Source organism: Symphalangus syndactylus, chromosome 16 (genome assembly GCF_028878055.3).
Source record: "Symphalangus syndactylus isolate Jambi chromosome 16, NHGRI_mSymSyn1-v2.1_pri, whole genome shotgun sequence".
NCBI classification, from domain to species: Eukaryota; Metazoa; Chordata; class Mammalia; order Primates; family Hylobatidae; genus Symphalangus; species Symphalangus syndactylus.
In genome coordinates, this window is record NC_072438.2 from 46,608,506 (window position 1) to 46,626,783 (window position 18,278).

Here is an 18,278-nt window from a genome sequence, read left to right on the forward strand (position 1 = left end):
CGGCCACCCATCGTCTGGGAGGTGAGGAGCGCCTCTGCCCGGCCGCCCCGTCCGGGAAGAAGTGAGGAGCGCCTCTGCCCGGCCGCCCCGTCCGGGAGGAAGTGAGGAGCGCCTCTGCCCGGCCGCCCCGTCCGGGAAGAAGTGAGGAGCGCCTCTGCCCGGCCGCCCCGTCCGGGAAGAAGTGACGAGCGCCTCTGCCCGGCCGCCCCGTCCGGGAAGAAGTGAGGAGCGCCTCTGCCCGGCCGCCCCGTCGGGAAGAAGTGAGGAGCGCCTCTGCCCGGCCGCCCCGTCCAGAAGTGAGGAGTGCCTCTGCCCGGCCGCCCCGTCCAGGAAGAAGTGAGGAGCGCCTCTGCCCGGCCGCCCCGTCTGGGAGGTGAGGAGCGCCTCTGCCCGGCCACCCATCATCTGGGAGGTGAGGAGCGCCTCTGCCTGGCCGCCCCGTCCGGGAAGAAGTGAGGAGCGCCTCTGCCCGGCCGCCCCGTCCGGGAGGAAGTGAGGAGCGCCTCTGCCCGGCCGCCCCGTCCGGGAAGAAGTGAGGAGCGCCTCTGCCCGGCCGCCCCGTCCGGGAAGAAGTGAGGAGCGCCTCTGCCCGGCCACCCATCGTCTGGGAGGTGAGGAGCGCCTCTGCCCGGCCACCCATCGTCTGGGAAGTGAGGAGCGCCTCTGCCCGGCTGCCCCATCTGGGAAGTGAGGAGTGCCTCTGCCCGGCCACCCATCGTATGGGAGGTGAGGAGCGCCTCTGCCCGGCCACCCATCGTCTGGGAAGTGAGAAGCGCCTCTGCCCGGCCACCCATCGTCTGGGAAGTGAGGAGCGCCTCTGCCCGGCCACCTATCGTCTGGGAAGAAGTGAGGAGCGTCTCTGCCTGGCCGCTCCGTCTGGGAGGTCTACCACGGAGGCCAGAAGCAATGTGGGGGCTGGACGTGGTGGCTCACGCCTGTGTTCCTGGCACTCTGGGGGGCGAGGCGGGTTGATCACTTCGGGCTAGGAGTTTGAGACCAGTCTGGCCAACTTGGCGAAGCATGAAGAATACAACAGATCAACCAACCAACCAACTCAGTGACAACAAAACAGGTCTACCCTGGAGCCATACTCTAATTTTTTCTATTTTCTTCCCTTTCTGATCCTTTATCCCACTTTCTTTTTCTTCCTCTTCCTTCTCCCTCTTCTTTGTCAAATAGAGGATTGAGTTATTATCACTGATCCATATAAAGTCCCTCTCTCATTTATTTTAACTCCCACCCCCCATTTCTATTCCCCGACTTCCCATGTGCAACCTTCCTAATATGTTTGATACGCATCTTTTTGTTTGTATGTATTTTTAGAGAATGTTTATTGTTTTTGTATGCAAAAATTAATAAAAAAAAAATAAAATAAAAATAAAGTTAGGGAATGGGTAAAAAAAAAAAAAAAAGTTCATCACAGTCTGCTCAATGGAAAATGGTTTTACCACATATATACACTAAACTAACAACAAAGAATTATGTAGTAGCAACTATTAAGACAAATAGAAGTAAAGGAGATGTTGGGAGGAAGGTACTTAAAAAACCACAAGTATACAACTTTCACAAGAAAGTTACATTGCCAGAAGACTGAAAAAAGATCAATGAAGCAATCAACATGTAAACTTATCATATCAGAATTACTATGAAACTACATGCCACAAAAAATTAACTAAAAATATAAAGAGGAGAAACTTTTTTCTGCAATAGAGTTCTGTTAGCTACTTTGTGGCCCATTACTTAAATACCTTCAGGAAAACCTCCTTTCTAAAACGTACTTCCCTTTCCTGTATCCCATAAAGCATTACTTTATTATTAGTTTTAATTTATACTAAATTTGAATAATTTAGTTCAAAAGTTAGAAAACTATGCCCCCATGAGCTACCTGTTTTTGTTAGTAGTTTCGATGGAATATAGTCATGTCCATTCATTTACTTATCGTGTATGACTAAGTTTGCAAAGGCAGGGTTGAATATCTGACCACAGACTCTATGCCTTGCAAAATATGTTTTTGCTATCTGTTGATTTATTTTCAAAGTTTGCGAGGCTAGGTGCAGTATCTCACACCTGTAATCCTAGCAACTTGGGAGGCCTAGGCAGGCGGACTGCATGAGCCCAGGATTTTGACACCAGCCTGGGCAACATGGTGAAAACTCACCTCTACAAAAAACATACAAAACCTAGCTGGGTATGGTGGAGCACACCCGTAGTCCCAGCTATTCAGAAGGCTGAGGTGGGAGGATCACCTCAGCCCAGTGACATAGAGGCTGCAGTGAGCTGTGATCGTGCCACTATGTGACAGCCTGGGCAACAGAGTAAGATCCTGTGCATTTAAAAAAAAAAAAAAAGAAAGTTTGCCCACCCCTGTTCCAGCATCCATGTGTCCTTGAGGGGTCTGTTTATATGGTCCCTGGTTAAGAACACCTATTCTAGTGAACACACTTAAAAATGTAAAGTTTTTTTTCCCCACCTTGCAAAAATTTAACGGCTTGTCTTTTTTAGTTTGCTATTGGCATATTTATAGGATTGATATCTGATATTCACTCTACACTGAGAGACCATGAATCATGCAGTGAAAAAGAAATATGATGTCTAATGTAATTTTATCTCAAAATTTAATTCTAATTATTTGAAAATTGATTATATATAAACTCTTAGTGTCTGAAAACTTTATATAAACTAGAAAACATCATTAGCTTGGACAACTACAGAAATTATATTTAACTGACATTTGGAAAATAAAACAACTGAGATACTTTTTCCTTGCTTCATTATGTAGAACTACAGAAAATCTGAACAGTGACTACAATAAACTATGAATTTAAACAAATCGTGAACCTACTGTAGGCTGCTTGTGCAAATCCAATAGTTCGCGTACATGGCTCCGAAGCATGTTCTGACACTTCCACATTTCATTGAGAGCTCTGTAAAGTTATGAATATGAAAACACACACTACATAACAATACTGGAAATTATTCAGCTTTACAACCTTTCTTGTTCCATGCTGTATATACACCATTCTTCTACATCTACCTAAAGGTTTAAATACCAGGAAATATATTTATTAGGATTTAAAACAATTTAGTACAAATGGTAAATGTAAGCCTTCTTATGAAAATATTTGAGAGGTTTAGAAAGATTAATAGGTAATGAAGAGATTGAAAGATGTACTAAATACAGGTACCTAGAAAGTTCTGGCACAAGGAAAGAAAATCTCAAAGTGCAAGGGACATACAACAAACTGAAAAACATGTATACGCTTGGAGCACAGGGCATATGTGTGGAGCATAAGGAAGCTGGAGCATTCCACAGACACAGATCAAATCATGAAGGCCTTATTAAAAAGGCTAAGGCATATACATGAAGCACTATAGACTATTTTGAAAAATGAAGTATCAAAAATGATGCAGATTCAAGATGCCAAAACTTACATTATTGTGTTTATTCTAAACTTTTCTCTCTCCAGGAACACAGATTTTCTTCTCTCAGAAATCCCATCCATATTTCCAGGTGCCCATATAACCTCTGAGAAATTACTAATCTCTAAGCACTCTTTGTCAGATATTTTGAAATGTAAACAAACATCAAAACCTCAAGCAAGGAAAGGGATTAGTAACCACGATACAACATTATCTTAATCAGATTTCTGCCAAAATGACAGTCTTTTTTTCTTTTCTTTTTTTTGAGACAAGTCTCACTCTGTTGCCCAGGCTGGAGTACAGTGGGATAATCTTGGCTCACTGCAACATCTGCCTCCTGGGTTCAAGCAATTCTCTGGCGTCAGCCTCCCTAGTAGCTGGGATTACAGGCGTGCACCACCACGCCCAGCTAATATTTTTAGTAGAGATGGGGTTTCACCACGTTGGCCAGGCTGGTCTTGAACTCCTAACCTCAAATTATCTGCCTGCCCCAGCCTCCCAAAGTGCTGGGATTACAGGGGCTAGCCACCACGTCCAGCCTAAAAATGCAGTCTTAATCTAATAATGCAGGAACACTTGAAGAAGCCACAATGGCAAACTGTCAAATTCCTAACTCAAAATTCTCTCTCTTTTTTAAGACAGAGTCTCACTATGTTGCCCAGGATGGTCAAGCTTCTAGGCTGAAAAGATCCTTCCATCTTCAGATCAGAATTCTTGATGACATCACTCATTTACTTTGTGTATTTTTGACAAAAATTACATACACTATGATGTACAACATAATATATGTATATATTGTAACATTTACTTTAAAAAAGATCTATTAAAGTGAAATGACCACACATCCTGGTTGGCCTGGGACAGTTTGATTATGCTGGTTATCTGAGTAAAAATATCAATAGCGATCCCTTTCAGTCTGAAAATAATCCAGTTGGACCATCCTACACAGAGAAGATCTGAATATGTTCACCCAACGAAGAATCAGTATTCAGTTATTAGGCTTAATATTTAGTCTGGAAGGATAAAGCACCAGTAGTTTTAGACACTAGCCACAGGTATTTTGATGTGGTCATTTATTTGAACACTTGAAACCATCCTACTACTGACCTGGCTGCCAAACACACCTACTCATATAAGAATAACCTGAACAAAAATCATAATATTTTGTCTATAAATATTTACCTGAGGTTCTTGATTCAACTATAGAAGCAGCAACAATCCAATCAATAACAACTAATTAGATAAGATGAAGTAATTTTATGAAATCCTTAGGAAATACAGCAGTTATTTGAAAAGTAACTTACTTTACAGCATTTGGATCCAAACTAGCATATAAGTAATATAAGCATTTCATTCTCTCTTCTGTTTCCAGGTTGTGGGGGACAAGATACTGAGCAAAGATTTTCTCTACCAACAGTCTAGGAAATAACAACAACAACAAAAAAAACCTAAGTGACACAATTATTCTATTGTTAAGAAGCAATTTTTTTTTTTTTGGAGACAGGGTCTTGCTCTGTCACCCAGGCTGGAGTACAGCGGTGCGACCTCGGCTCACTGCAACCTCTGCCTCACAGGTTCAAGCGATTCTCCCACCTCAGCCTCTCCAGTAGCTAGGACTACAGGCGCGTGATACCATGCCCGGCTAATTTTTATATTTTTTGTAGAGACAAGGTGTCCCTATGTTGCCAAGGCTGATCTGGAACTCCTAAGCTCAGGCAATCCACTCGCCTTAGTGTCCCAAAGTGCTGGGATTACGGGCATGAGGCACCGCACCCAGCCAACATTTTAAGTTTTAACCATCTTGTGCCAGGGTACCATATCAAGATAATAGCTATGTGTGCACATACAATGGAAGATATCAGTTTATAATGACTTCCTTCCTTGGAAAACTTTCAGTACAGTTTAGCTTTAGAGACACGGTTACTGTCTGTGGCTTTATAATTTATCAGTATGAAACATTCGTTCTAGAAGGTTTAAATGTTATTCCTAAACACAAGGTGCTAGGCTGTTCCACCTATTCTTCTTCAGCAGTCTAGAACAAGAGCAAATTCATTAACGCAACATATAAAGCTATGATCTGCGGTAGAGCTGATTCTCAAGAAACTCATTAATTTCCTTCAGCCCATTTCTCATTTTGTCACTTAGTTAAAAACGGGGATCCTCCTTCATATTACTTCTGAAAATGTAGTTTTTCCTGTGTACATCTGATCATTGTTCTCTCCATAATCTAAATTCCTTACCAATATTGGAATATCCTTCTTGCTAGTACCTTTTGCTTGTATCTTCTTGCTTCTATTATTTAATATCACTGGATTAAGAATATACAAGGTCTCTTAATTAACAAATGAAGTACATATCCAGTGATGCCAAAGAAGTTAGTTTAATGAAACAAAACAATGGAAACTATTCTGCACACACCAAGTATCATTTGTATGATCCAATATAGAATTATAAGTAATATTCATAAAATGAAAACAACTTAGTAATTCCTCTATTGGTAGTGGTGTAAAAAGGAAAGTAACTAATAGTTAACTGAATAGCGCTCTCTTGCCACACATTGGGCTAGGATGCTTTACATTCATTATTTTATTTAATCTACATGATAATCCTGTAGGAAAGGCACTATTATTTTTCCTTTTTATATAAAACTGAAGTGCACAAGACGTTAATGAACCTGTGTGAGAATACACATCTAATAAAGGGCAGAGTGAACGTTTGGTCTCTAACTCCAAAGTCCATGCCTATTTCATATTATAAGGCTACCTTATAATTGTGGACAGTCTTGTTTAAACACAGTATATAAAAACATGTAAAAAGTTATCTCTAAACTTAGAAATAAATGACTAATCAAGCTGAATAAACTTAATTTTATTTATGAAGTAAATACATAAAAATAAGAAATTACTAAAATATTAAATAGATTTTTTTTAAGTAAAAAGTAGTTTTATACTCAACCATTCTACCAACATATTAAACTCACTTGTCATCAATGCTGTTCTGATAATAAATATGCAGAAGTTTGTCCTTTATCCAGCTGACTTTCTCTGCAGCTTCCTTTCCTGCTTCACCATGAAGACAGTATTTCTTATAAAGCTGAGCCAGACCCATCATAGCTTCTTTTCTTACTCGCCACTAAAAAGCACAAAATGTATTAGATGAGCAAGATAACAAAACTCTGTACTAATCTCCAAAGACTGCCTTGGCTTCATTAGGTTGTACAGTCTTCTGTGTGCCTTTATAAACTGGCACACTGTTTCTCTTCAAAAGAGGCTTTACAAACATTTTTTTTTTTTTTTTTTTTGAGACGGAGTCTTACTCTGTCGCCCAGGCTGGAGTGCAGTGGCACGATATTGACTCACTGCAAGCTCCGTCTCCCCGGTTCAAGCCATTCTCCTGCCTCAGCCTCCCAAGTAGCTGGGACTACAAGCGCCTGCACGCCCGGCTAATTTTTTATATTTTTAGTAGAGACAGGGTTTCACCCTGTTAGCCAGGATGGTCTCGATCTCATGACCTCATGATCCACCCGCCTCGGCCCCCCAAAGTGCTGGGATTACAGGTGTGAGCCACCGCGCCTGGCCTACAAACAATTTTGAATCTGTTCCTATTTAGAAATTTTCCAATGCAAATATTGCTACTTTGTTCTTTTTGAAGAAATGGGGTTTCGTTACGTTGCCTAGGCTGGTCTCAAATTCCTGGACTAAAGTGATCCTCCTGCCTTAGCATCCTAAGTAGCTAGAACTACAGGTTACTGATTTTTTATTTCCCTTGAAAACTAGTAATAACCTTATGGGAGATTTCATTTGATTCTATTCAAAGAAAATTCACCAAGTTTTAGAAGTGATTATATTCCCCTTGCAAACAAAACCCCTATTATCTGGAATGTTTTAATTGCCAGTTACATCCCTTTAGATGTTAACTTCGGATAAGAACAAAGTTCACTATCAAGAATTCTGGGCCAGGCACGGTGGCTCATGCCTGTAATCCCAGCACTGTGGGAGGCCAAGGCAGGTGGATTGCTTGAGCTCAGGACTTGGGGAACTGACTACCCAGTGAATCTAAAATCCTAGTAAATCTAAAATTGTAGTGAATCTAGGAGTTGAGCTGGCTGACTACCCAGTGAATCTAAAAATACTCTCACAAGCTGACAAAACCTGCAGACTCACACAGAGCTTCCAACCAGCTGTTCAGTGATTCAGTTAAAAATCTGATCAAGGGCGGGCATGGTGGCTCACACCTGTAATCCTAGCACTTTGGGAGGCCAAGGCGGGCAGATCACCTGAGGTCAGGAGTTCGAGACCAGCCTGGTCAACATGGTGAAACCCGGTCTCTACTAAAAACACAAAAATTAGCTGGCCATGGTGGCACGCACCAGTAATTCCAGTTACTTGGGAGGCTGAGGCAGGGAAATCACTTGAGCCCGGGAGGCGGAGGTTGCAGTGAGCCAAGATTGCGCCACTACACTCCAGCCTGGGCGACGGAGTAAGACTCTGTCTCAACAACAACAACAACAACAACAACAACAACAACAAAAACTGACCAACTATTCAAGGATCATCAGACCTTTGAGGAACGCTTTCAACAGTAAAGAGAGGGACCAAAACAAACAGGCCAGAGGAGGAAAACAGGACTCAGCGGAAACAGAGATAATACAGGCAGTAAAAGACACTTTCAAATATTCTTAGGGAGATAAGATTTTACACCATAAAATAAGACTCAATTCCTCTGATGAAGAAGGGAAGGAAGATAGGGAGAGAGACAGGGAGAAAATGAGGGAAGAAAGCAAGGAAGAAGAAAAGGAAAGGAGGGAAGAAAAAAGGAAAGGAGGCAGGGAGAAAGGAAGTTAGAAAAATTAATGATTCAATCTGAGGAAACTGATTAAAAAATAAAAAAGAAAAGAAAAAACAGAAAAATTAGATAACGAGAGGTGCTTTTGGAAATTAAAAATGGAGATGAAGTAAAAAAAAAAAGATAAGAAAATTAAACTATCAGTCCAACAACATCAAATTAAAGAGTTCCCAAAAGAGAGAACAGGCTCATGCCTGTAATCTTAACACTTTGGGAGGTGGAGGTGGAAGCAGGCACAGATCCCTTGAGCCCAGAAGTTCGAGACCAGCTTGGGCAACATGGTGAAACCCCATCTCTACAAAAAATACAAAAATTAGCCAAGTGTAGTGGCGCACACCTGTAGTCCCAGCTACTTGGGAGACTGAGGTGGGAGAATCGCCTGAGCCTGGGAAGAGGAGGGTGCAGTGAGCCTAGATTACACCACTGCACTCAAGCCAGGGCAACAAAGTGAGACCCTGTCTCAAAAAAAAAAAAACCAAAAAAAAAAAACCTTAGTGATCACCGTAAGTGAACTTCCTTACATTGCAAACCTAAAAGGCAAACGATTTAGCTAGTTAGCAGAAGATTCTTTGGGACTTTTAGAGGTTGAGAAGGTTTAATAGGGTAGTAAAGAAAGGTTGTGAGAGAAGAGACAGGAAAGGAGACCATAAAAACTTAGAATGAGGATCATCATAAGATGTAAGAAAAATAAAAGTAAAAAAAAAGATATCTGTGTATTAAAAAAAAAAGAAAAAGCAGCAGCAGCAGCTGAGTGTGGTGGTGGGAGCCTGTAGTACCAGCTATTCAGGAGAATGAAGCAAGAGGATCACTTGAATCTAAGACTTCGAGTTCAGCCTGGGTAACATAGTAACACACCACCTCTAAGAAAGAGGGGTGGGTGGGAGTATATTATCTTTGGTGTATTTAAGTCAATACTTCTTTATAAATTTTTTGTATCATTTTCCATCTTTTAGGCCACTTATTAGATGGAATAACACTTTGTTCCTATGTAACAGGTTAGCAAAAGCCTTTTGACATTTCTTACATAAAATAAAAAAAAAAAAAAACAAGCAATAAAATCTTAAGATGAAATCCTGTTCCCAAATTTCTAGAGGCTATAACTAAGGTCATCTAACTTATTAAACCAAAATCTGGGTCAGAAAATATCCAGTAGGTGTTACTGTTACCACACTGTACAGTTTCAGTTAGGAAGATTCATTTATTCAACTTTCTGAAACTATGAAAAAACTGTAATAGTAGTGAAACTTTTTAAAAGGGGGAAGGGAGGAATGCCAAATAACCACTAGGGGGAGAGTCATTTCATTTAAATTAAAGCCCAGGAAAAAAAATCTTCAAAGTTAAAATTACTAACACTGTCAAACAACTTAAAAGGTATCTGCCGTTTTTTAAACATCTGGCTCCTATGACAATTTTAAAAGTAAAAACTTAAAGAATACCTCTTTCTATATTTTAAAACCAAAACCAATTACTTTTCTACCCTGAAATTATAATAATCATTTGCAGACGAAAGTAATTTTCAACTACACCTCAAATAAAATAATAGTATGTTGCAAGGGAATCATGAAACATGCCAGAAATGTTAGGCCTAATCAGCCTGCCCTACACGTCTATCTCTTGTTTACACCTGAACCTATTCGTTAGTTGTATTCTTAGCACTACTTTTCCTTATCAATCCATGTTTTCTTTTCTTTTTTTTTTTTTTTTTTTTGAGACAGAGTCTTGCTTTGTCGCCCAGGCTGGAGTGCAGTGGCGCGATCTCGGCTCACTGCAAGCTCCACCTCCCAGGTTCACGCCATTCTCCTGCCTCAGCCTCCCGAACAGCTGGGACTACAGGTACCCGCCACCACACTCAGCTAATTTTTTGTATTTTTAATAGAGACGGGGTTTCACCGTGTTAGCCAGGATGGTCTCGATCTCCTGACCTCGTAATCCGCCCGCCTCGGCCTCCCAAAGTGCTGGGATTACAGGCGTGAGCCACCGCCCCTGGCAATCCATGTTTTCAACTGCATCAAATGGAGAAAATCACAGGAAAAATAACTAAACATATAACCATCATTATTGTCCTTAGCTTGGCACATCAATATGTAAATGTCACTTTCTTAGGAAGTGATATTCTTTAGTTCAATGAGTGGGAGACCCAGCTAAGTATTCAAGAAAGTCATATGTGAAAATGTTAACTATAAGAATAGATGATCAATCACTATTCTTTTGAAACTCATCGTGTAAATAAAAAGGTAAAATTTTGATTAACTTAGTGGTTCTCTTATGAGACTTAACTTAGTGGGTCTCTTAGAAAAGAAACCCATGCTTAAGATCTCAAAAGGTGGCCGGGCGCGGTGGCTCACGCTTGTAATCCCAGCACTTTGGGAGGCCGAGGCGGGCGGATCACGAGGTCAGGAGATCGAGACCACGGTGAAACCCCGTCTCTACTAAAAATACAAAAAATTAGCTGGGTGCGGTGGCAGGCACCTGTAGTCCCAGCTACTCAGAGAGGCTGAGGCAGGAGAATGGCGTGAACCCGGGAGGCGGAGCTTGCAGTGAGCCAAGATTGCGCCACTGCACTCTAGCCTGGGCGACAGAGCGAGACTCCGTCTCAAAAAAAAAGATCTCAAAAGGTATAGAATCCAATGTATTTATTCATAAGGATAATGAAAAGATATGCAGGAAACATACAAATTAGGAGCTCTTTATCATTGTTATTAATTTGATGTTCACACAGAAAGACATTAAATGTAACAGAAAATGATACCCAATTGTATTTAGCAATTTAAACAGCAAAGTACAGAAGAATAAAATGCCTCAGATTTTACCCGTTTATCCAGTGTTCTTTCCCTTACAAAGCCAAGCAGCTGATCATTTACTAAGGCCAGGTCCCTCTTGGCAGCTGTTATTATAGTAACAATAACATCATGACGAATAGCTTCTTCTGGATCATGTGATCTAACCTTTAAATATTCTGTAATAAGAGAAAAAAACTTAGGCTAAATGTTAGCTATGTAATTTGTCATGATTTAGAATGGCAAGAAAAGAACAGAAATACATTAAGTTTTTGTCCATGCTAAAGCAATGTTTGTAAAATATGGCATGAAATTAAATCATGTTATTTTTACAGCAGCAGTACTCTACTGTAATCACAAAACTGCACTTAAAACTCCAAAGTTGGCCAGGTGTGGTGGCCCACAACTGTAATACCAGCACTTTGGCAGGCTGGGGCAGGCAGGTCGCACAAGCTCAAGAGTTCATACCAGCTTAGGCAACATGGCAAAACCCCATCTCTACAAAAATTACCAAACAAAAAAACTCATTGGCCAGAAGTGTAGTGGCCCGCCCCTGCAGTGCCAGCTACTTGGGGGGCTAAGGAGGGAGGATAACTTGAGCCCAGAGGTCAAGGCTGCAGTGAGCCAATACCAAGCCACTGCACTCCAGCCTGGGTAACAGTGTGAGGCCCTGTATCAAAAATAAAATAAAATAAAAGACCTCACAGTTACATCTTTTTTATTTTTATTTTTTGTTGTTGAAACAGAGTCTCACTCTGTCACCCAGGCTGGAGTGTAACAGAGCGATCTGGGTGCACTGCAACCTCCGCTGCCCAGGTTCAAGCAATTTTCATACCTCAGTCTCCGAGTAGCTTAGATTACAGGCATCTGCCACCATGCCTGGCTAATTTTTGTATTTTTAGTAGAGATGGGGTTTCACCATGTTGGCCAGGCTAGTCTTGACCTCCTGGCCTCAAGTGATGCACTGCCTTGGCCTCCCAATGTGCAGGGGATTACACGCGTGAGCCACCATGCCCATAGTTACATTTTAATAATGTATTTTCATCAGTTATCCTGGAAAAGTCAACTCACAATGCAGTATCTGATCTATGTCAGCTTGAATTTCAGTTACAAATTAAAAGGCTTAAAAGAAAAACAGTGAAAACGCTTATGGCAATTTAGCTGATAGGTATATACCTGCAAATTACACAATATAAAATGAGAATATTTCATAATCTCTTTAAAAATTCTTAAATAATTTATAATACAAACTATATCTAAACAAAAAAAATGTTGTTTCCCCTGTTCTTTTTGGTAAATAACAGCCTGTTGATAAAAACCACTTATGTGCTGCTACCAAACAGGTAGATTTAAATGCTCTAGATTCAAAAGAATGAAAAATTCTAGTCTAGTGCAGAAGATAATCATGCTCCCACTTATTATTAAATGCCACTATATTTAATTAAATAGACACAATGATTTCTACCCAAATCCAATGTCTTAAGAAATACACTACTTCCTTAAATTATGATTTTCAAAAAATTTCAAAGGATTAAAATATGAAGATTTTAAGCTGGACATTGTAGCACCCGCCTGTAATACTCGGGATGTCAAAGTGAGAGGTCACTTGAGCCCAGGAGTGAAAGCCTTTCTCTTAAAATAAACAAACAAAGAGATTTTAAATGTAATTTTACTACATGAACATGACATCATTTCTTAGTGCACAACAAATGAAAACCCGAGACCATACCAGAGTTAAAACCTACTTGGAAAGTGAAGTTAGGTCACAAGTCATATCTACAATATAGTTGTATGATTATGCTAATATCTGTAATAAACCAGCTAGCTTACCTGTGAGATCCTTCGCTAAATCTGGGTGATTCATTAAACAATGACTGGCAAATTTCACACTTTCTAATCTCACAGGAACATGAATGTCATTAAATCTACATAGAAAAAGATTGCTAAACATTAATTGTAAGACAAAATAATTACTCTCAAATCAGGTATATCTAACATGAAAATACTTATACACAACAATAGTTACTGATTAGAAAATTTGTTATGAGCTAAGGTATTCTGAAGGAAGAATATAAAGTACACTATAAGGTGAAAGGACACAATTTCACAAAAACATTTTCATAAACAGAATTTCTTTACCATGCTAAAACTAACAAAAAACAGTATAAACAATCACATCCCTCAACCCAAACTATACACTTTATGGAGTTAAAATCTGAGAGCTTAATATTATGCTACAAAGTAAAAAACATTCAAAACACAAAATCAGTTTGAAGAATAAGTTTATAGGAGATTCCAGGCACGGTGGCTGACACCTGTAATCACAGCACTTCGGGAGGCGGAGACAGGTGGATTGCTTGAGGCCAGAAGTTTAAGACCAGCCTTGCATACATGGCAAAACTCTGTCTCTACAAAATATACAAAAATTAGGCAGACATGGTAGCATGCCGCTGTAGTCCCAGCTGCTACTCAGGAAGCACTCAGGAGTTCAAGATCAGCCCTGAAAACACAGCAAAGCCATGTCTCTACAAAAAAACACAAAAATTAGCCGGGCATGGAGGCATTCGCCTGTAGTCCCAGCCACTTGGGAGGGTGAGATGGAAAGACTGCTTGAGCCCAGGAGGTCGAGGCTGCAGTGAGCCATAATTGTGCCACTGCACTCCAACCTGGGTAACAGACCCTGTCACAAAACAAAACAAGACGAAAGGTTTATATGAGACAAACACTGGGGAACTTGAGGTAGAGAGCAAACCATATATAAGGGGCAGATCTGTAAGTTCAAAGATGAGTGCAGAAAATGTGTTACTAGATCAGGCATGGTGCCTGTAATACCAGCTACTCAGGAGGCCAAGGCAGGAGAATTGCTTGAACCCGGGAGGCAGAGGTTGCAGTGAGCAGAGATCACGTCACTGCACTCCAGCCTGGGTGACGCAGTGAGACTCTGTCTCGAAAAAAAAAAAAAAAAAAAAAAGTGTGTTGCACTGTCTCACCATGTAAGTTTCTTTTGGCCAGCACCAACTTGTATTACAATGCTCTTTTAAAGGTCTAGTATACGTAAGAATTCAATTAACATACAACACAATATGTAGACTCAAAAATGCACATGTTGGCCGGGCGTGGTGGCTCACACCTGCAATCTCGGCACTTCGGGAGGCCAAGGCGGGCGGATCATGAGGTCAGGAGATGGAGACCATCCTGGCTAACACGGTGAAACCCCGTCTCTACTAAAAATACAAAAAATTAGCCAGGTGCAGTGGCAGGCGCCTGTAGTCCCAGCTGTTCGGGAGGCTGAGGCAGGAGAATGGCGTGAACCCGGGAGGCAGAGCTTGCAGTGAGCCAAGATCGTGCCACTGCACTCCAGCCTGGGTGACAGAGCAAGACTCCGTCTCAAAAAAAAAAAAAAAAAAAAAAAAAATTCACATGTTAAGGATAAGGTAAGGAACCCTCAAATTTAAAACAGATTATTAGGCAACTTTTAAAATATACTGATTAATGATAAATAATGTGATCTGAAATAGCTGGAAATATTTTTATTTTTGAAATGATCTCATAAAATAACCAAGTAAACAAAAGTTGTTTAATAATAAACGTCTTAATGTCTATAGCCTCTTACTTTCTTACCTAGATATAATTTTCATATGTTAATAAAATCTTGCATTTAGGATTTATAATTCTCTGGCTGGCAGAGAAAAATTATACATTATTAATGATCAAGTAATTACAAAGTATCAAAACACTTAATGCTATAATTATGGAAAATAATACTGCAGACTATGACTTGTTTCTATGAATCAGAGACACCACTACAGTTAGCAGTGAGTGTAAAATAATGTGTCAGAAACTTATATCGGGTGATTTCATTTTTATAAGTAACCCAAGTGAAAAATGAAGCCTTCCTTTTTTGCTTAAATGATTTACAAAAAATATTTGATGTCCATCCTGGGATAGGGAATTCCTCCCCCATAACTTTGAAAGTGCAGTTGCTTCATTCCCACCATTCAAAATTCTCATCACATTTAGTTATACAAATATTTAGCATTTATTCCTATAAGACCTTCAAAATGGCATGTTCTGGGCAAGTAACTGCTAAAATAGCAGTATGGCCTTGTCAGAGATTTCTCAGAACCGAGGATTAGTATGAGAACTATTGGCTGGGCGCGGTGGCTCACGCCTATAATCCCAGCACTTTGGGAGGCCGAGGTGGGCGGATCACGAGGTCAGGAGATCGAGACCATCCTGGCTAACACAGTGAAACCCCGTCTCTACTAAAAACACAAAAAATTAGCCGGGCGAGATGGCGGGCGCCTGTAGTCCCAGCTACGCGGGAGGCTGAGGCAGGAGAATGGCGTGAACCCCGGGGGGCGGAGGCTGCAGTGAGCTGAGATCGTGCCACTGCACTCCAGCCTGGGCGACAGCGAGACTCTGTCTCAAAAAAAAAAAAGAGAACTATTATGGTGAATTTACATCAAGAAAAATTCTGGCACCAACTACTGAATCAGTTGAACTAAATAACGGAGAATCTCAAACATCTCCAGAATATTAATAGTAAATATCTACTTTCCAATCGGCTTTTAAAGCAAAACAGGTAAATGGAATGCAAGGAGAAATTTCATGAATTTCATAAATTTGTCAACACTACTATCAAGCCAAATAGAATTTAGTCATTCTAAGCTCTTGAGAAGAAACATTAAAAACTATCTGAGTTAAGGGCAATCATATTTTCCACTTAAAAATCATACAATTATACCAAATTAGTTAAAACACACCATACAATGTGTTCAGATAAGTTACAGACCCAAAAGACATGCACTAGTAAACGAAAAAGTTGGTAGGCTGACAAATGGCACAGGTTCTTAAATTTGGATCAGTATGTATTCAGTTTCATGATTTAAAAATCTTAAGACTTAGAATATACTGCAATGCTGTCTATTTATTCTAATGACTTTCTTTCTTTTTTTTTTTTTTTTTGAGACAGAGTCTCACTCTGTCACTCAGGCTGGAATGCAGTGGCTCAATCTCAACTCACTGCAACCTCCGCCTCCCGGGTTCAAGGATTCTCCCGCCTTAGCCTCTTGAGTAGTTGCGGTTACAGGTGCCGGTCACCACCCCTGGTTAATTTTTCTGTTTTTAGTAGAGACACCATGTTGGTCAGGCTGGTCTCCTCAACTCCTGTTCTCAAGTGATACGCCCACCTCAGCCTCCCAAAGTGCTGGGATTATGGGCATGAGCCACCATGCCTGGCCATGACATTATTTTAACACAAAGAAGTTAAAAAGTGTTACACAGATAAAATACTAAGCTTTCTTCATAAAAAATATTTCCTACAATTTATTCCATAAGAAGGATGGCAACACAGATGACAATGAAACCAACATCTATTAATGAAAGTTTTGATATGTACAGTTTTAATCAAGTGGATGGCACCCTATTTTCCAAAATATAAACATCAGAATTATATGTTCTCTTACCGTCCAAGAAAACATTGCCAAAGAGGACGATTCTGTGTTGCCAAATCAGAATCTTTGGAGCCAAACAATTTAGCTAGAAGTCGAACAACAGCTAATCGCTCTTCTCCATCATTGCTCTAAGAAGGGAAAACAGAAAGTGAAGCCTAAGCTTTATTCACCAGATTACACAAAGTATCCTGAAACATTCTCAAGAAGATACAATTTCATATTTCTGCTTATAACTGTAAGAAGTTTAAAATATCATATGTCCTCATTTACTATGCAGAAATTGATTTGATTTCATGTTAGATCATCTGGGTTTTTGCTCTTATTTCACACCCTCCCAACTGCTAATTTATGTCTACTTCACTGATTAATTGCATTCTATACATTGGTTATGGACACTGTACAAATATGAGACATACAATTCACTTCTAACATTAAGAACACTATAAAAACATCTATGAAGGACAAAGTTACAGTTACCACCCTAATAAGCTTACTTCATAGGAAATCTGCAATTTATGTTCCAACATAAACACACATCAATTAAAGTTTTGATATACAAAGTTTTTTTTTTTTTTTTTTTTTTTTTTTTTTTTTGAGGAGTCTTGCTCTGTCTCCCAAGCTAGAGTGCAGTGGCACATCTCAGCTCACTGCAACCTCTGCCTCCCAGGTTCAAGAGATTCTCCTGCCTCAGCCTCTCAAGTAGCTGGGATTACAGGCGCCCACCGCCACACATTTTTAGTAGAGATGGGGTTTCACCATCTTGGCCAGGCTGGTATCGAACTCCTGACCTCGTGACCCACCCGCCTTGGCCTCCCAAAGTGCTGGGATTATGGGCATGAACCACCATGCCTGGCCGATACACAAAGTTTTAATGAAGGATCCCCTACGACTGGAGAATACGACACTATAGAATTTCATGATTCATAGAAACTCATTTTAATAGCAACGGAAGAATCAAAAGACGATCTGAAGTCAGCTTAAATACTATAAAAAAGCAAAATGTCATTGTTTTCTAGTAAGATTATCTCATTTTCTTATCCTGAAACAGTATATGCGATAAAAATTCTGTTCCAGTTTCAGCAGTGATGCCATGCTTTAATGTAAAATAAGTTATTCTGAAACCATATGGTGTGTGAAACGTTTCAAAAATCATATTCACTAGAAAAATAAACACAATACCTAAAAGCAACTGCTAATTTTTTTTAGGCGTTCAAATACAGTATGTGGCTAAAGCAATACCAGATATCCAATAAACAAAATACTTTTGGAAAAGGGAAGTAAAAATAGAAAAATAAAGACCACAGGATAAAATCTTTTCCTTATGAATGTTTTAACGCTCAAGAACAGGGGTTTTGTGGGTAAAACAGGCACACTTAACCAATGTAAAAATGAAAATTACATCAAGTATTAACTATTTTAATTATAAATGACAAAAATGATTTTTTTTTTTTTAAAGAGGTAGAGTCTTGCTCTGTTGCCCAGGCTGGAGTGCAGTGGCAGGATCATGGCTCACTGCAGCCTTGAACTCTTGGGCTCAAGTGATCCTCCCACCTTAGCCTCCTGGGTAGCTGGACATACAAGTGTGCATCACCACACCACACTGGCTAATTTTTTATTTTTCTATAGAGACAGAATCCTACCATGTTGACAAGGTTGGTCTTGAACTCCTGGCCTCAAGCAAGCCTCCTACCTCAGCCTCCCAAAATGCTGGGATTACATGGACATGAGGTACCACATCTGGCCTGATTTTTTTTTTTTTTTTTTTTTTTTGGTGAGACGA

At 40.1% G+C, this 18,278-nt stretch overlaps 1 protein-coding gene across 2 annotated transcripts in view; it reads right to left on the reverse strand.

The window, feature by feature from the left end:
* PDS5A (PDS5 cohesin associated factor A) overlaps nucleotides 1–18,278 on the reverse strand; it is a 176,315-nt gene that overhangs the window by 85,593 nt on the left and 72,444 nt on the right. For both annotated transcript variants that reach the window (XM_055246433.2, XM_063619784.1), the window contains exons 9-14: nucleotides 16,511–16,626; nucleotides 12,873–12,967; nucleotides 11,076–11,221; nucleotides 6,401–6,552; nucleotides 4,725–4,838; nucleotides 2,843–2,924 (exon numbers count right to left, since the gene is read on the reverse strand). In XM_055246433.2, coding sequence (XP_055102408.1) covers nucleotides 2,843–2,924; nucleotides 4,725–4,838; nucleotides 6,401–6,552; nucleotides 11,076–11,221; nucleotides 12,873–12,967; nucleotides 16,511–16,626 — 705 coding nt within the window. The remainder of the gene's footprint in view (nucleotides 1–2,842; nucleotides 2,925–4,724; nucleotides 4,839–6,400; nucleotides 6,553–11,075; nucleotides 11,222–12,872; nucleotides 12,968–16,510; nucleotides 16,627–18,278) is intronic.